The sequence below is a fragment of the Theileria annulata genome, chromosome 2 (assembly GCF_000003225.4).
Source record: "Theileria annulata chromosome 2, complete sequence, *** SEQUENCING IN PROGRESS ***".
Taxonomy (NCBI): domain Eukaryota; phylum Apicomplexa; class Aconoidasida; order Piroplasmida; family Theileriidae; genus Theileria; species Theileria annulata.
In genome coordinates this window covers 1212196-1230272 of record NC_011099.1, presented here as the reverse complement: position 1 = coordinate 1230272, position 18077 = coordinate 1212196, and the positions used below count along the sequence as shown (strand labels likewise).

The 18077-nt window shown below is 32.1% G+C and overlaps 7 protein-coding genes across 7 annotated transcripts; 4 read left to right on the top strand and 3 right to left on the bottom strand.

Moving 5' to 3' along the window:
* Positions 1–454: 454 nt before the first annotated feature.
* TA12865 (calcium-dependent protein phosphatase, putative) lies at positions 455–3652 on the top strand (the record flags this gene model as incomplete). Its single annotated transcript, XM_947243.1, has 1 exon — positions 455–3652. One exon carries the CDS (start codon positions 455–457, stop codon positions 3650–3652), a length of 3198 nt encoding a protein of 1065 aa, XP_952336.1.
* A 451-nt stretch (positions 3653–4103) lies between these two features.
* TA12870 (RNA modification (pseudouridylation) protein TruB family member, putative) lies at positions 4104–4720 on the bottom strand (the record flags this gene model as incomplete). The annotated part of the gene is made up of 4 exons (XM_947242.1): positions 4104–4324; positions 4365–4421; positions 4452–4501; positions 4533–4720. 4 exons carry the CDS (start codon positions 4718–4720, stop codon positions 4104–4106), a joined length of 516 nt encoding a protein of 171 aa, XP_952335.1.
* Positions 4721–4827: 107 nt separating this feature from the next.
* TA12875 (uncharacterized protein) lies at positions 4828–5413 on the bottom strand (the record flags this gene model as incomplete). Its single annotated transcript, XM_947241.1, has 4 exons — positions 4828–5008; positions 5058–5142; positions 5206–5263; positions 5297–5413. The coding sequence occupies 4 exons, from the start codon at positions 5411–5413 to the stop codon at positions 4828–4830; spliced, it is 441 nt and encodes a 146-aa protein (XP_952334.1).
* A 762-nt stretch (positions 5414–6175) lies between these two features.
* Positions 6176–7167, top strand: TA12880 (uncharacterized protein; the record flags this gene model as incomplete). The annotated part of the gene is made up of 4 exons (XM_947240.1): positions 6176–6242; positions 6282–6416; positions 6450–6931; positions 6973–7167. The coding sequence occupies 4 exons, from the start codon at positions 6176–6178 to the stop codon at positions 7165–7167; spliced, it is 879 nt and encodes a 292-aa protein (XP_952333.1).
* Positions 7168–7424: 257 nt separating this feature from the next.
* Positions 7425–11161, top strand: TA12885 (uncharacterized protein; the record flags this gene model as incomplete). The annotated part of the gene is made up of 2 exons (XM_947239.1): positions 7425–11033; positions 11105–11161. 2 exons carry the CDS (start codon positions 7425–7427, stop codon positions 11159–11161), a joined length of 3666 nt encoding a protein of 1221 aa, XP_952332.1.
* A 66-nt stretch (positions 11162–11227) lies between these two features.
* Positions 11228–14576, bottom strand: TA12890 (uncharacterized protein; the record flags this gene model as incomplete). The annotated part of the gene is made up of 4 exons (XM_947238.1): positions 11228–12894; positions 12959–13225; positions 13294–13683; positions 13715–14576. 4 exons carry the CDS (start codon positions 14574–14576, stop codon positions 11228–11230), a joined length of 3186 nt encoding a protein of 1061 aa, XP_952331.1.
* Positions 14577–14886: 310 nt separating this feature from the next.
* On the top strand, positions 14887–18028 carry TA12895 (uncharacterized protein; the record flags this gene model as incomplete). Its single annotated transcript, XM_947237.1, has 13 exons — positions 14887–14911; positions 14947–15728; positions 15759–16040; positions 16070–16575; positions 16610–16652; positions 16682–17001; positions 17031–17154; positions 17184–17440; positions 17470–17602; positions 17631–17712; positions 17742–17831; positions 17862–17922; positions 17953–18028. 13 exons carry the CDS (start codon positions 14887–14889, stop codon positions 18026–18028), a joined length of 2781 nt encoding a protein of 926 aa, XP_952330.1.
* Between the last annotated feature and the right edge of the window lie 49 nt (positions 18029–18077).

The following is an 18077-nucleotide window of genomic DNA, read 5'->3' as shown; positions in this document are numbered from 1 at the left end:
ATTTGAAAAAGAGCACTTAATCAAAATCTTTAAGTGGAATTTAATATAATGAACAAATTATATGTGAATGGAATATTTAGTTTATATATTGACACTAGGATAATAATATTTTAAGATAAATTCATAAATAATTACTAATAAAGCTTCTTTTTTCATAAAAAAATAATTAAACGTGAAATAAAATAAATAATAAAATGATGTAAGAAAATCATTAGATAATTCTTTAGTGCCATAAACCACACACCAACTAAAAATTTAATTATTGAAATTGGAAACGGCATTTTATTCATGATTTAAAAATTTTGTAAATTAATAAATTTGGTTCAAAGTTCATGTGAATACACATCTTTTTTATTATTTTGTGCATTATTTTTATAAACTTCATTCATTTCATATAAATGAAATCCCAACTTGAAAATAAAATAATCTATGAATAGAATTTTTATACGTTCGAATGGATAACTATAAATTAAAGTCTTTCGGTTCAGAAGAATTTTCCGCAAAACTTGTACCTCTACACACTCAAGATGATAAACTACATCAAAAGTATAAAAATGCTGGTAATAATTGTGATAAATTAAACCCTTTTGATGAGAAAGAACTCAAAAAGACCTCGGATTACAATGATTTGTCCAAATCTCCAACATCATTTAATAGATGGCTATCTCAATCAGCTCTGCTTGATGACCTTGCAAGAGATAATTCATCGCCTAATAAAGATAGTTTTCATTTTTTAAAGGATAAACTGACAAATTTAGACGAAGATTCTAGTGTTTTTGATGATTTATATGATGAGTACGCGCTATTTTTTGATAAATCCAAGGGAAAGGAACACAACAATCCTGTTTTAACATATGTTCTATCCAACTCTGGTGAAGAGAATAAGAAAGCAGATGATAAAATGTTATCTGAATTTACTAATTTCAAACAAAAATACTTTGAATTACTGGACAAATCAGCAAATAAGTCAAGGCTTAAGAGAGCACTTCTCACAGTATTGTTCAACCATTACGGGTCCTCAAGAATTTTTAAGTACATGACATATGATGAATACGTGTCAATGGTTAAAACACATAAGGTTTTCCAAGATGAATCAACATCTAAATTCATGTTTCAAACCATGGATAGGAAAAATAACCTAATGATAACACTTAACGAATTCGTTTCGGGAATGTTGTCATGTTCTCCTGAGTGTGAAAATAATTTGAACTCTGCGTCGGGAAAGCTGAGGCTACAGCACGTTTTTAGAGCATATGATTCAGATCGACGAGGATATTTGGATAAAAATTCACTTGAATTGATGTTTGAGCATTTATCCCAAGGTTCAGGAAATGCTTATAGCTCAGATGAAAAAACAGCATTTTCAGAGAAACTTCTCAATATGTTTAACGGAAAATTGAGCTATGATTCATTTTATTACTGTGTAGAAAATGGACTCATGAAACACACGAACCTTCTCTTTAGATCAAAACATGATATGGCAAGTTCATTTAAGGATTTTATCTCAAACGCTTTACTTAATTTCACTAAAAACAATGCTTTTGATAGTCCAAATTTGTCAAGCAATAGCGTGTTTGATACTGAAAGATCGGTTAGAAAGAGTTCACCTGAAAAATTTTCTCATCGCACAACTCAACTAAAGAATCTTTCTGAAATGAGTAATACTTACTATTCATATAATACCCAGAACCTGACATTCTCATCGTCGACCAAAACGTCACTGTGGAGCCACACGCCAAGAGCATACTCTGAGTTCACACATAATAAATCACCAAGTAAGGATTATGGCTCAAGCTTCGATAGTAACATTTACACATCTGCATTTTCGCCACCAAAATCTACCACAAGTAGACTTGAGGAACTTTCTAAATTATATGGAGATAAACCATACGGTGAAGAGAATGCAGAGAATTTTGCTAATAAAACCCCAACAAATGAACTGTCGCCCTTAAAATTGGATAAATTCGAGTCTGAGGATATTTTCGAACCCCAAAATGTTAAACCAAATGAAGACACTTTTGTAAAATCTCCACCAAAACAAGAACTATTAGATGACGCATTAACGTTTAAGTTACCAGAAACATCTGATAAAAATGACAAGTTAGATCAACTTTTGGACAAATTTAATCATCCAGAAAAGACTGATTTAGAAGAAATGGAACCCAATAGGCTTTTGAATCTTGAAGGCGTAGAATCATTTGATGATGTTTTGGAGGATGACGTTCAACTTCAAGAACAATACAAGGAAATGAGTGACTTTTTTGTTTCACTAGAGAGCGTTGAGGATTTAATTGAAGATAAGGCCTGTGAACTAAATGAAAATTTTAAAGCTGATGATACTTTTAATTACAAATTTGATGACGTAGACCATAAACTTGACTTTGAAAATTCTAATAAATTTGATGATAAAGAAAAGCCGTTTGAACTAATGAAATTGATGACATTTGGAGAACAATCTAATACAAATGAAGATAAGAACACATGTAATGTATTACAAAGTGAACCGACATCTGATTTGTCTCCAGATTCTAAAACTCCGTTAATGGATTTAACGCTCCAAACTCTAACAAATCTCCTTTCTAATAAATACAAATCCAAATTTTTAGTTTTTAAAGGATTATTGGTTGATGATTCAGCAGCCAAATTGGTTTTAAAAAACTTTATGTCCCACACGTTTGGCGAATCTACTGACCACAGCACCTTTAAGTGGTGCACATATACCGATATTGTCAACCTTTGTGACTCAGTTTGTTACATTCTTAAAAAAGAAAACCCTGTGCTTAACTTAAATGGAGAATTCCAAGTCTATTCATCACTAAATGGAGACCTTTCATGTCTACTTGACCTCTTTAATGCATTCGGTTGGCCAATGACCAATAAAAAGTCGGTTGACGAACTCGTTAAAAATGGAACCTTGAATTTTAAAAACAACACTTGGTTCCAGTTCAAAAGTTCGTATATCTTTTTTGGCGGTTTCGTCTCTGAGCTCAGTTCATTCTGTTTAGAGTTTGTGCTTTTGTTATTTTCATTGAAGGTACTGTTTCCCTTCCACGTATATTTTTTAAGGTCCCCAAAGGATGAAAGGGATTACACAAATAATGTAGGATTTTATGACGAGATATATAGGAAACTATCCACAAATTATGAGTCACTAAAGCTTCCCAATGAGGAGACTTTGCTACTACAGTGCTCAAAGGAACTTTTCCACAGAATTAATGACGTTTTCGAATACATGTCTCTATGTGCAGTTCTAAACCAGGAGATACTTTGTGTTGATAAGTTGACTAATAAGTTTAGCCTTTCCAAGTTAGAGGAATTAAATAAACCTCTAAATCAACGAAATTTTAATAAAGAGGTCTACGAATTGCTCTTTGATAATAATTCCAGTGAAAAGACTAAAAACAAAGATTGTTTAGTCCAAGATACTGGTGGATATGATTCCATGGATGAAAATGACTTTGATCTGGGTGAGTCGAAAAACTTTAACATTGTCATTTGTTCATCTGACTCTCTAGATTCAGGCTTCAAATACACGTTCAATAACAAGGTTCTTCTCTTATCAACCAATTTCATTAGGAAGAACCAAGAAAGGGTCGCCACTCATCTCTCTATAGACAAGAAAAAACTGACTCTTAAGTCACTTAAGCTTTAATTTTAAATCGAAATGTAAACATTAGTGGAATAATTAATATGATAATTTTAATACTAGATTACATCTTCGATGGTTTTATATTTTCTAAAATCTTTTCATACGTTAAATCCTCCAATTTTAAAGAGTCCTTTATATGGAAATTAAGTTTCCTTGTTCGAATCTATGCAAATATTATTCAATTAAATTACCAGAGATGCCATTGTGGCTCTAGAGTTTAGCCTTCTACCAATATCTCTGACTATGCTTCTGATGTACGTTCCTCCAGAGCAGTGTACAAATAGAGAGAAGTTGGGCAGCTTTAAATCAATGTCAATTCAATAAACTAACCTCTTCGTTTTTTATGCGATAAATGTCCATTATATGAACGAGTGATCTTTTGGATGGTACAGGAATGTTATTGAGGGCATACTCATACATGGGAATTCCCTGGAACTTCCTGGCTTCGTTATTTTTATTTTAAAATAAAGAAACCTGAATATGTAGGTGATTCTTGGACCTGGAACCCTTTAAGACTTCTTATAGCCTTTCCAAGCAATTCGTCTGTTATGTATTCCCAATTAGCCGTGTAGATTGTTTTACCCTGATCCACAATTATTTTTGTTAAACTAACAAGAATGTCATTTGTATCGGTTTCAAACCCAAAAGTCCCAGTACATATATACTCTTTGTCTCCTTTTATTTATTAAATGATACAATAAAGTTTTGTTGTTACCTTTAAGATAGTTTTCGAGCATTTTAGTCCCTTCTCCTATTCCAATTGCAAGGACTCCTAATAAAAACTGTTAGAATCTCTTCAAACCTTCCGTATATTTATCTAGAGTTCCTCCGTGACCCACTCTTATCTTTAAACTAAAAAATTAATATTCAAATGATGACACACCGTTTGTTTTTTGGAAAATTATCTTCTATTATACTCTTTATTTTGTTACATACGTATGTAGAGGATACTCCGTAAGGCTTATAAACGTTCAGTAATCCATTTGGTTTGTATGATTTTTCCGTAAAAGATTCAACAAAATTGTTTAGATGGAAAAAGATATACAAAAAACATTTAAGAAATAACTGCATAAATTAAAATAACATATGTTTTACGATAGAATGAATAAACTACAATATTAAATATTAAAATAATAAATGAAGGTGTTGTACAGAAGGTTAAAATTATTTTAAAAAAATCAGAAAAATCGCCCAAAACTTCCAGGATTCCCCGGACCAAAATTGGGTTTGTTGAAATCAAAACTTGGAAAATCTGGTGTATTCTTTTTTGATGTGTGTAGTGGATAGGTATCAATATCTGGATTAGGTTCGGTTCCTAAAGGACCAATAACATCATACTTCAAATTTGGAGGAAGGTTCCTAAAAATAAATGAAAAATATTTTAAATATTTTTAGGGCATGAAAATACTTTTTAGCGTAGTTTTCTTCTTTAAAGAAAGGATTGTCCTGACCAATAAGCATTCCATCAGGTTTGCATACAGGAGTATGATGATCTAATAATTGTAAATTTTATATATATAATTATACTAAATAAAAATATAAATAAATGATAAAACCTTCTTTGCGGTTTAAATTAGGTAGAAGATGAAGGTCCTTATTTAAGTCTTTAGTAGTCTGAACATAAGATGAATAATAATTATTAAATACTTCGAAATCGAATTTTACATCATCAAATGGCTTTTTATTTAGTTTATTTAGTTCCTGGTCATTGTCAGATAGTTCATCATCATTATGATGGGATCGTGGATCATCGCCAAAATCCATAACTATTGTATTAAAATTTTATATTGAGAAGTATTTATGTTATATATTAATTGTTTAAAACCAAAATAACTTAAGAATATTTACACAACATCAATATATGTAGGGATTAAATTAATAATGTGTAATTATTATATATAAATAGAATTTCATAAAACTTAATGATATAAAGGAAAATTATACTTATAAGCAAAGAATACAATATAAAAGAAAAGTGAATTAATTTTTGAGTAACATCTATAAATCTGGATATTTAAGATCAAAAATAATTTTCAATATTCAATTAGGAAAAAATTGGAATAAATGAATATTACTGTAAGAATAATAAATTTATTATTTGAATATCATGGGAACCCAAACAATTTGGATGTAGTCAAATTCAAAGTTTTTTCATGGTAATAGAAAATAATATGTAAACATAAACTTCTCTATTGGAAGTGTAAAGTGACAAAAATGTCTTAATAGAATATGATTTAGATGGAATAGAATGGTCCAATTTTTATATGTGTGGAGGATTTACCTATATTCTGATGATAAATATAGTCTAAATGCTGTGGGGAATCCTGGAAGAAAATAAACATTTTGTTATAGTTTATATGTTTCAAAATCGTGTAAAACACATTTATTATAAATAAGAATCGAGATTTTGTTAAGACTATTTGTTTTCAAAGTACATTTTTGACATTTATTAATTGTAAACTGTTGAATTACCATAGTTGGTATATTTTCAAATATATTTTAACATCATAAATTTTGTTGATTAAAATGTCCATCGAACCTTTTATTGGAACTAAAATTTCACTCATTTCAAAAGTAGGGATCAGATATGAAGGTAAGTATCAATTATCGTATAAATAAATAATTGATATAGGCTCTCTGCATAGTTTAAATACGGATGATTCCACAATAGTATTGAAGGATGTTCGCTCTATGGGAACAGAAGGAAGATCAACAACTACAGAAGTACCACCATCAACCAAAGTCCACGATTTTGTTGTTTTTAGAGGTATATTTTATTTATAAAACAAATATATAACAGGTGAGGATGTAACTGATATACTTGTTAATGAAACACAAATATCAAATGATGATAACAAATTTGATGATCCAGCAATTTTTAAAACATACAAAGAAGATGAATTCCTTGTACATGGATCAAAACCCAGATTTGAAACAAAAAAAGAAAACAAATCGTTTCTAAAAGAAGTTGGTATCGCAATGAATTCCGAAGATAAATACAAAAATAACGAAACATATAAATCATTAGTGAATGACATGAACGATGTGCCAAATGATTTTGATAAGGAGTTGGAAACGTTTCAATTCGATACCCTGGAAGATCTAGACCCGTCCTTATTTCCAATTAATAAACCAACAAAAACAAATAAGTCAAATGATGAAAATCTAAGACAAGATTCATCATGTAATAAAGAAAAGGAGAATTCAAAAACTGAATTTAAAGTGTTTTATGATAAAAAATCATTCTACGATAATCTGTCACACGAAAAAAAACTTTCAAAGGTAAAATAAACAATATAATAATAATTAATTTTAATTTATAGAGTGACCTAAAGGAGGAACATATGAAACAAAGAGAAATCGACATAGCAACATTTGGGAGAATGAGCATTAGAAATTGGCATAGTAGAAACCATTCATTCAGAGGAAGAAAACATAATAATTCAAATCAATTTAATGTTAAGGCAGGTTGGGAAAGAAGAGATCCAACACATAATAGAAATAGTGAAAATTTATAATTGCTTTTTAAATGGGCCAAGTGTAATACAATATAAATATAATACATAAAATATATTTTAAACAAAATCTGAATATATTATAATTATATCAATTAGTGAAAGAAATTTTAATTAAAACTGATGTTTAGTGCCAAATGTTGTAAAAACATCACTTAGGTTGTGGAATCATCCCGACTTAGAATAAAGAATAAAATTTACAAATAAGTAACAATTAAAAATGTTTTGCACTATTTGTGTATTTGTGTAATATATAAATAATGAGAATTGAGAGATTAAGCAACTGTTGTGGTTCAAGAGGGAATTTAAGCGCAGTGGACTTTCAACCATGCTCAAACCAGAATACCACGCAAAGAATCGCAACATCAGGAGGGACATACGTACAGATATGGTCATTGTCAAAAGGAGAAGAAGGAATTCAGCCAGTTCCAGTCAAATGTGTATTGCTGTACACCTTCAAAGACCACTCACCGTACGATGTAATGACTGTTAGATGGTCACCAAACGGACAATACCTAGCAAGCACAGATTCAGGTGGAATAACAAACATTTACAAGAGAAATGATAAGAAAACAGAAATCATGGAAAACGTAGTGAAATCAAAACTTTCGGGACAACCGTCAGAGATTCCAATGACATTTACTGAATCAAAGCAAGTTAAGAAATATACAATCAAATATGACGGAACAGATAAATCAGTTAACACAAGCTCTGGAGTACCAAGAATTTCAATAAACCCTAAAAACGTACAGATTGAATCGAAGGAAGTGAAGATGGATAACTTCAACCTGTTAAGCCATGATAACCTTGAAGGGAATCTTGAATCGTGGTATACATTCGCAAAATTTTCATGCCCACATAACATGGGACAGCTGTTTGACATTAGCTGGGCGCCAGATAATCGCAGCATCATAGGAGGAGGAATGAACGGGCAAGTAATCGTATTCGACATCCACACAAAGGAAATAGTGGCTAAGTTTGACGCACTTGAAAAGTCATCAGATACATCGTCAGGAAGAGGATATATCAAGAGTGTATCCTGGGATCCAATGACACTGTTTGTGGCAGTACAAAGTAGTAATAAGGAAATATCAATTTGGAGGAGATCACCGCCACTACCGCCAGGTTCGCCAATGAAGTGGACTTTTAAAAGAGTACTACATCAGAATGATTTCTCAGAAAAAACAAATACCGATGTTCTGGGAGGATCAAGAATGTCATGGGCGCCAAACGGGAAGAACGTAGTCTTCCCAAATTCATCATCAGACAACTATAACTTCTCCACGTGTTTCCAAATAAACCACAACATCTCATGTTACTCACACATTTTTAACAAATCAAACTACGATAAAAATACAGCACAGTACTACTTTGATACATCAGAACACGAAGTGGACGATGAACCGATATTGTTGAAAGGACACAACACAAGGATTAGAAACGTAAGATTCTCAGAAGATATAATGAAACCAATTCACGACGTACAAAACAATGTAAGATATCTTTTGCTGGCACAATCAAGCGATGATAATATGCTTTCATTCTGGAGGTTCAGACTGAACTCAAACTCCATAGTTGATGTCGAGTGTATATGTGTAATAAATAACCTATTAGATGAGCAATCAAGTATAGAGGATTTGTCATGGGGGGATTTTGGTAGGTCGCTAGCAGTGGCCTCAAGCCAAGGAGGCCTTATACTGATCCAATTCACGTATGAAGAAATGGGAGTAAAATTCCATAGTAATAGAATCATTGGACTAAACCTAACTGAAATGAAGCAACCATCACCAGAATTTTTCACATACTCGGAATACGTTAATAATATTTCTGATGAACCGCTAGAACAGCCAAGTGCAGGACTAAATGTCAACTCGAACAATAATTTAAACAATAAATCTAAAACTTTAAGTGAATTCTCAGAAAACAGGCAGATAGACTTAAATGGATATATAACGAATCTGATATTTAACTGGAATAAAAATGAACAAAATTACAATACACACCTGCTGAAAATTTTCTGTGAATTTTCATACAGGATGTGCATGCTATTGTTTTATTATTATCGATCATATTTATATGCACTAAACTTTAATTACAATGAAAATAGTATTTTCGTGCCAAGAAAAAGACCAATAACACCCTCAGATATCTATAATGTAAAGTACTATGACACGTTCTACCTGTTTAACTTCACAATTGAAAGTGAATCGAAGATTAACCAAACAAAAAGGAGAAACAAGACAAAGAAACCAAAAACTACACAAATAATGGAAGATATGATAAAAGATGTCTGGTTAGACATGGATTATACATCAGAGAATACATTGGTTACAAATTACTGGAATAACATAGAAGAAACAGTAGAAGTTCCATTAGAAAATGAATCAAATAATGCAAACTTGAGCCCATTGAATTCTAACTCAAAAACAGGAACTCCAGTGGCTAAAATTGATAAACAAACAAAGAATACATCCAAGTACTCAAGGTCAGAAAAATCTAAGCTTAACAGATCAGATAGTTCTAACTCACTGAATCTTGATTTGTCGAGGAAGTTTTCCGACTATAATAGTATTCTGACGTTCCCAGTTGTCAAGACTAAAATGTGCTTTTCAGTAGATTCAAAAAAGATGCTCGTAATTAATTTTTTGAACACAACGTCTGAAACGATGAGCTCAGTCACCTGTGTAAACGAATCAGACTATAAAATTAAATGGATGCAATATTTAAAGAGCGGATACATAACACACATGGATTATTTTGGGGATTTATTAGTGGTTTTAACCCAGAAAATCGATGACAACTGCAAGGTCAGCATTACAATATTTGATACAAACGAAGGAACGGTTAAGCTTAATGAATCTGAGTTTGGGGATGAACCCGTTTGTCTATTTTCTACACTAAGATGGACTGGAACTTATTTTCTATTTCTAACAACTACACTACAACTTAGAATCCTAGAATACGATTTTCCTAACAATCTAACAGTATTCTCAGAGTTTAGCTTAAAAGATACTCAAAGTGAGGAGATACAAAAGATAGAGCTCTTGAACACAACCAAAAATTATGAAAGAATAATGAACCAGAAGCTAAAACATAACGAAGAATGCTTGTTCAGAACTAATGTTAAGAGTAGTGAAGAAAATATAGTGGCGATAGTGTACAAAAAAAATAAAAATGTGAGTATATTTGTAAAAGGGTACAAGGAATTGGAACTTAATTTAGATCATATGACACTAAATAATAATTCTTTTGATGAAGAACTTAACAATTTCACACTTGATTCACTCGTGAGAATGTTTAAGGAGGATTTTAACAATGGACTGTATGGTCACATACAATTCGACGGCTCATTATCAAGCATAATAGAAACATTAAGAAGCGATTACAACGTCATTAAAGAAACTGAAAGTAATTGTGATGTTTTACAGGATTTAAAGATGAGGCTCCTGACATGCTTGTCAATAGGTAGTGTATGGGAGTATTTGATGTACCTTTATGAGTATTATAAGGAACTATTCAAGTCGATGGAACTAGTATCAGTGTTGGAACTTACAAGTGGTTTATATAAGTCATTATTAGGATATTTGAAAGAAACCGCTGAATCTGAAACCCTCAAAACATTAGAAATATACGATTTTACAAAGTATTTCAACATTGCGCCATACTGTCTCCTGCCTGTTAGGCAAGTTGTCATGCCTAACCTGAACATTATTTACAAGTTTTTAAATCCAGAGATGGACTTAAATTCACAGAAGTTTGAATATCTTTTGGAACTGTCTGGAAAGTGTAATTGTTTGAATATTAAGGTTTTCAATTCGTTCTCACCAAGGCTAGATTACAATCCTGAGGATGCCGCATGTTTGTCCGAGGTATTCATTATTCAAATTATTATTTACATATATAGATAACTATAAATATTTAATTGTTATTCAAATTGTAGAAACTTGTGGAGTTTTTCAAAGATGTTAGAATGTGGGAGAATTCACTCGAGTTTTAGCTGTAATTAATGTTTGTAAATTTTTGTATAAATTATTAGTAAATATGTTAATGTATTTTAAATACATTAGACTTTTAAGTGTCTGTGGCGTCTACATCTTCTATAGAGATCATAGGCATCACGAGGAGCTTCAGAAGGAGGGTGTTCCTTAAGCAGGTTAACGTCAGGCTCCTCCCAAGTAGAAACACTATGTTCTTTAACGGGAGCATTAAAGCTACCTTTAGCCAGCTTTTTCAGAGGGTCCTCAGAAATCGATACATGACCCTTATCAAGTTTTTCCATAAATTCAAGCTGGATTTGGTACAGTTCATAGGGATAATAGCGCATCAAAGTTTTTGGGTGGTTATCACCATAAGCAATTGGCCTTTCAAAATACCTGCAATATGGTAGTTGATCTTTTTTACCGAAATCGTAATAAATTTTATTCATAGGAGAGACAGTATAAGCTGTTTTCATTCTCTCCTCATCAGTCAAGTGACATATAAGTCTTCCATCATACTTACTGTAGGAATTTGATACATCAACTCTTTCTTTAGTTCCACCCTTTCTTACAATATCTGCGAAAACCTCGTCCTGTATCAGTATACTCTTCAATAACTTGGGATCAATTTCCTTGCCGGTGTTTGATCTATTTGGGGCTATAACAAGGTGGTCGTTGTTATTGAATATGTAATAGTCGCCTTTTCTAGCCCAAAAGCCTGTCATTGGTTCGATTTTGTACTCGTCCAATAGAAGCATCTGCTCAGCACCCACATTGGTTTCAAATTCACCTCGACGTCCAGTGTTGAACCTTTTGTTATCGTATTTATAATTCGGCTCGAAAAAATGACCCTCAGGGAGCGAAAAATAAACATAATCCTGTAGAAATCTTGCATAAAATGGTTTATCAAGTTCCCGGGGTGCATTTTCCTCAAGCGATTTTATCAACAAATCCAGAGTGAATGGAGCATATGGGAAAGTTTGAACATCACATAACTTGTTACTCTCTGTAATTGTTTCCGTTGAAGGAAAGACTAAGGAGTATTTACTACTCTTGTGAAGTTTATACTCAGTATTCTCCTTAAGGGAAGACGAAACCAATCTTGAGATATTCTCACTTGTAAAGTGGTTTAATACTGACTTTTTAACAGTGATTAAAAGACGGTCGCCTCTTCTTTTCAAATTATCCTTAACATTTTGAACAGGTTCTTTAACCTTTGGGATAAATTTATTAATTTGATTTGGCACCGTTAATACGTGTCCTGAATACTGTTTCATTCTTTCACATAATATTTTAAGTGGGTCTCTGTTTGTGGGTAAATACTCCTGTCCTGAAGGTATGAGTTTCTTCGGGATTGGAACTGGAAGGGCAAACTTAGTGTTCTCGCCATAAAAAACAACTTCATCTGCCATTGTCACAAACAAACTATCGTAGCATCCTGCTCTAGTATATGGGTTTCTTCTGGCCCACTCCAGTGCATCGTCAAAGTCAAACTTATTAATAATACACAAATCTCCCAGAGGTGTGCTGTAGTTCTTGTTCAAACAGGCATTTCTTATCCTTTTGTCCTTCAATAGCTCGCTGGTATATTCCTTAAAAGGTAATAGTTGTTCTAATGGCATGTTTAAATCGTGAATATTATCTTTTCTTGGGCTCTTTAGGTTAAAGTATGATCTAACACAATTTGATCGGACTAGAAATCTTCCCATTAAATCATTTAGCATATGAAATGGTTGATCCTTTGAGTAGTGGCCTAAAAATTTTTGTTTTGCGATTTTAAAAATTGTGAATATATTTTTTATTAAACTATGTAATACCTAGTATAATATATTCCCTAGGGTTATTCATATCTGTTTCCTTCTTAGCTGTTAACATATCTCTCAGTACATCTTCAGGCTCAAAAATCAATAAATTCTTATAAAAATTTGATCTGGCCACAGGGTCGCTACACGCAAAAGCCATAGCGTGATGTAGTGTTGGAGCTGCCATAAAGTATAGTACACCTACGTTATATTCAACTGGACTCTTTTTAAGGTTTTTATAATATTCTTGGACGTTAAGCTTATTTGAAATAGTGAAAATTTCTGAAAACAAATGATTAAAATGAAAATACCGTTTTTAAAAAGCTTTCTAGTCTTTAGTTTATACATACGTATCACCTTAGACGTTGACTTAATGATTGTTGTGGAAAGTCTGGCCCAGAGTGCTTGTAATGATGACAATGATTCTACTACATTTTCGAAATGTTTTCTTGGCCAAATCCCGTCTTCAGATATCATATATTTATATGTATTTTTGCTGATTTTTTTGTGTTCTTCTGGGGGTCCGGATGGTATAATTGACATATCTCCTTTCTCACCAGTAAAATGTTCTCCTGGCGGCACTTGGTCCTTTGTGTATAAAAGCAATCCTTCTGGAGTCACTGCGTCCCTTGACGCCATGAAATTAAAGTATTCTCCGTATTTAAAGAGACCTGAAGATACACGAGGCGGTGGATCTCCGTCTGTGAGAGGAGTACTACACCACAACTCTGAGGGGTCCTCTAAAAATAAATTTTTTTTCTACAAAAATACCTTTCGAATCGGGCGTGTCGAATAATCCTAAAATTACAAACGTTCTCCATCCCATCGGTACTGTTGGAACTGCTTTGTCACACTCTAACTCAGGGGCGTTTACAGGTTTCTGGATCTTCAGAGGCTTAATTTCGCTTTTGACAACCTCACCTGCATCCATGTCGAAATAAAATCCTTTCTGATACTTGAAAAACATATCATAACTCAGAGTGTTGTAGTAAGGTCCTAGTTTTGTGTTAATGATATCGTCTAGTTTCGTATCATCTGTTATTTCAAAACATTTGTGTATAGAGCTTGGTGGCATAAGTTCTTTAACACATTGGAGTGCAGCCATTTGCGAAATGGCGCATGGCATTGGATGTTTCCAGTTCAGTTCATCTGGATTTTCAGGTTCGTTGAATTTTTTCAAAAAATAGTCGAAAAAGTCTTCATTGTTAGGTGCTGATTCAGGTTCTTGGGCTCGCCGGCTTTTGATGCGTGAACCTTTTTTCTTTCTACTTGATATTTCAGAAGTAGTGTGTGCAGAATCTGATGAAAGAAACCCATTATAGTGATTAAAAGAGTTATTAGTGTTATCTGAGTGTACTAAAACAAACTTCTGATTGGAGAATAAGTCCGTTTTATGTATTTTAGAGTTAAAATACTGATTTGTATCAGCTTTAATAAAACAGTTATTATACAATCGGTCATAATATAGTGTTTTAGGGAAGGAAGAATTTGGAATCAATGAATTTGTTATCGAAATATTTGTGATGGAAAGAACTGAAGGATTTCTAACACATTTATTTGTGTGATATAGTGAAAAGGCAACTTCATCTGCGATTTTTATTATTATTAAAATAAAAGTTGTGATAATCGACATCAAAAATTAGAAGAATCATGTTACACATTAACACTGTTGGAAGATATTAAAACATTAAAACATTAGAGAAGGATATAAAATAATTTTTAAAAATAAAAAACATAGCTATGTGTAGATATATAATGAGTTAATAACTAATAGTAATAATATATATTGATTAATTAACACCCAATATATAAACATATGTTTATCATCCAATAATAATTTATTTGATGTAAATTAGATTTATATTTGTTTAAAAATATATATATTTATGTTAATATTTATATTTATTCATCCAGAATGATCCTATTTCACATTAATTGATGTTATGGGATTTAATTCTAACTTTATAGGTATTTACCTCTTTAAATATTTTGCTTTCATTTAGGATCGATTAAAAACACATTTGCAGCACCTACAGTAGAAAATCACTACAATGAAAAACTGTTTTACAAAAACAATGTTACCCTCGAATCGTTACAGAACTATGTAGGAGATGATGTTATTAGGTTGGAACTGTATCTTATCAATTATATCGAAAATTTTAATACAACAATCAGCCCCAATGTATTTGTACAATCAGTTCACGAGTGCTTTCATAACATAAGTGTTAATTCTTCCGAATTTAAAACATTTGAAAATAATGATTTAACGTTATCGCAGGAGTATATAAGATACAATTCTGAGTATATAAATAACAAAATTAAATATCTAAAACAATTTAATAACCCAGTATCAAGCCAAAACAAAATAAATTCGTGGAATAATAGACTTTCCAATACATACGCAATTCTAAAACATTCACTGAATGTAGATTTTAAATCTCACTGCAGTGATTGTAAAGACCTCTCCGATTTACTGGATACCAGTTATATATGCAAACTCTTGGTTCTATTCAGAATACTCAACAAAACGAATGTTTTGGAGAGCGTTTTTACCTTCGTATTTAACCAAATCTCTTCATTTTATTGGAACTATGAACTGCTACTGGTAACATTCTCAAATGTTATCCTGAAAAATCTGGTTAACGCAGTTTCTCTAGACCAATCAAACAGAACCAAGAATTTATCTGAAACACTCCACTCATTGCTAGTAAATAGGAATAATTATTTAGATTTAAAATACCCACACGCAGAAACACTGTTTAGAATTTTGGGAAATTTCGCAATAGTGAGTTGAAAATAATTAACGAATTTTCAGAATATTTCATTCTATTACTCTAATTTGAATATATTTACACAAAGTCAGGATAACACATTTGTTAACCTGTTCATGTCACTAATTGTGAAAAGTATAATTAATGCATCGAACCTGGCAAACGTAAACAACGTTCTTCCATATGAAGTGTTTGGACAGAAGAATAACGCACAAAATGAATTTAACTATTTTAAAATATTTGTAGAATCCTTTATTAAAACAATCTCAGACCAGTTTAACAAGGGCCACTTTGTTTCTAACCTAGCGACGATTAACATTTTCCTGGTATGATGTGTTAGTTAATAATGTATTAGGACCAAGAAACGTATAATTTCATAGTGAAATTAAAATTTAAAAGTCATTTAAACGATATAGACCAGTTGCACTGCAGAATAGGAGTATTGATTTTGTACATAGTGGCAAAATACAAACAAATTTCTAACGTAAGACTGAATGAAGTGTCGGACATTAGGATCCTGTTCAGCCTACCATGGTCACCGGCAATAGAATATTGTACAAATGATCCCAAGCTGAAAGATCTACTACCTGACTTTAAAAGAGTTGTCATAGAGTGTTTCGGATCTGAAATATTCATTTGCAACTGTGTATACTCATCCTACAAAAGGATTCTAAACGTTTTTGTAGGAAAAACTCTAGACAACTATAGCAAGTTTGGTTATGATGATTATTTTCAGAACCTGTTTTACTTCTCATCACTAGTCGGTTACTCACATAGTGTGATGATAAACAGGAGAAAAGGATTACAAATGTTAACGTTTGGATCTGAAACTATATACTACACACTATCGAACTTTTTGCTGTTAGTAAAATTTGTAGTTATATATATATATTAGGGACAATTGTCTGGTAAACCAAAATTCAACAACTAACACTGAGGTATTTTACATTTATTATTTCATTATTAGTCGGTTAATACTGTAAAATTTTCAAAGTCTGTGGAAAGTAAATGGATTTCACACTATTTGACAACCGCATACCTCTTCAACAAGACAACATGCTACCTAGCTCTTCTGGATTCTCTAATTATGCATTATATCATCGAAAATACTGATGAAAATGAAGATTTATTGACTCTCGAATCACTATATGAATCCACTTTTAATCAGGATAAATCACTGGACTTCCAGAGGAGCATTTCATACAACTTTCTCTCGCTTAATCAAAATCCGATTAATTTGATACTTAGGACCCCAGTTCAAACTCTAGTACAATTATTCAAATTCAGGTTTGAATTCACGATTGAAAGCATGTTAGGTTGTCTGGGAATCTTTTGATTCTCCTGGTTTCAAAGCTAAATAAATATATTTACGAGGGTTTCTCAAGTTTCCTTTCCTCGACAACACTCCACATCGACTTGTTTCAATTATCAGCTCTTCAGGTTACACATTTGAAATTCATATGTATTAGGTGGTTTCAATGATAAACGTATTCGTTGATCTTTCAAAGAACTTTTCCAGCGAATCTGTTAAGCAGTTTAGGAGTTTTGTTGTATGTTTGTTATCAAAGAATCCAAACAGCTATGACCTCATTTTATCCTCGGGTCTCTCACAAACACCTTGCATCAGATTTACAAACGATTTGTTTAATACCGAAGCTTCATTAAATACCTCGGCTGGAAACTTCAAACACTGCTTAAGATTACATAGGGAATATCCAAACGAATGGTTAGAGTTTTCATTAAATTTGTAATTAGGAGCAAAACCGACATTTACTCTAAAGAAGGTGTTCAATCCCTCAAGTCCTTAGAACCTACCGACAAGATAGATGTTGCTCTATTCCATTTGTTCAACTTTCACTTACTGTGTATGGACACTGGTGTTTCAAAGGTATTATTTATAATAATAGTATTCTCAGGAACTCAATGAAAACTCTGGGTTATTTCTACAAATTGAAAGTGTTGTAGCAGCCTTTTGGCAGCTCATTCAGACTGTAGCAGGTTACATACTTTCTTTTAATTTGTTATAGTCACTGAGATAACAAACATCATCAGGAGCTCTTTAAACTTGATAATAAAACTCCACTATCTATATCCTTCATTAACAAAAAAGTCCATTTGTAAGTCAACCTATTTTAACTGATATTTAGTGGAAGTAACAAAGATTATGAACAGGGAGGACATTACATCCTATTCCAAGAACTCCATTGAGTATGTCATAAAACTCATATTATAACATAGGGAAATGGGGAATTTATTAAAGATAATAGAGTATAATGGAATTATGGGTCAAAACAAGGATTCTAAAAAGAAATAGAAAGTACAAATGTGCTAATATTGTAATGTATAAGATATATGATAAAGTA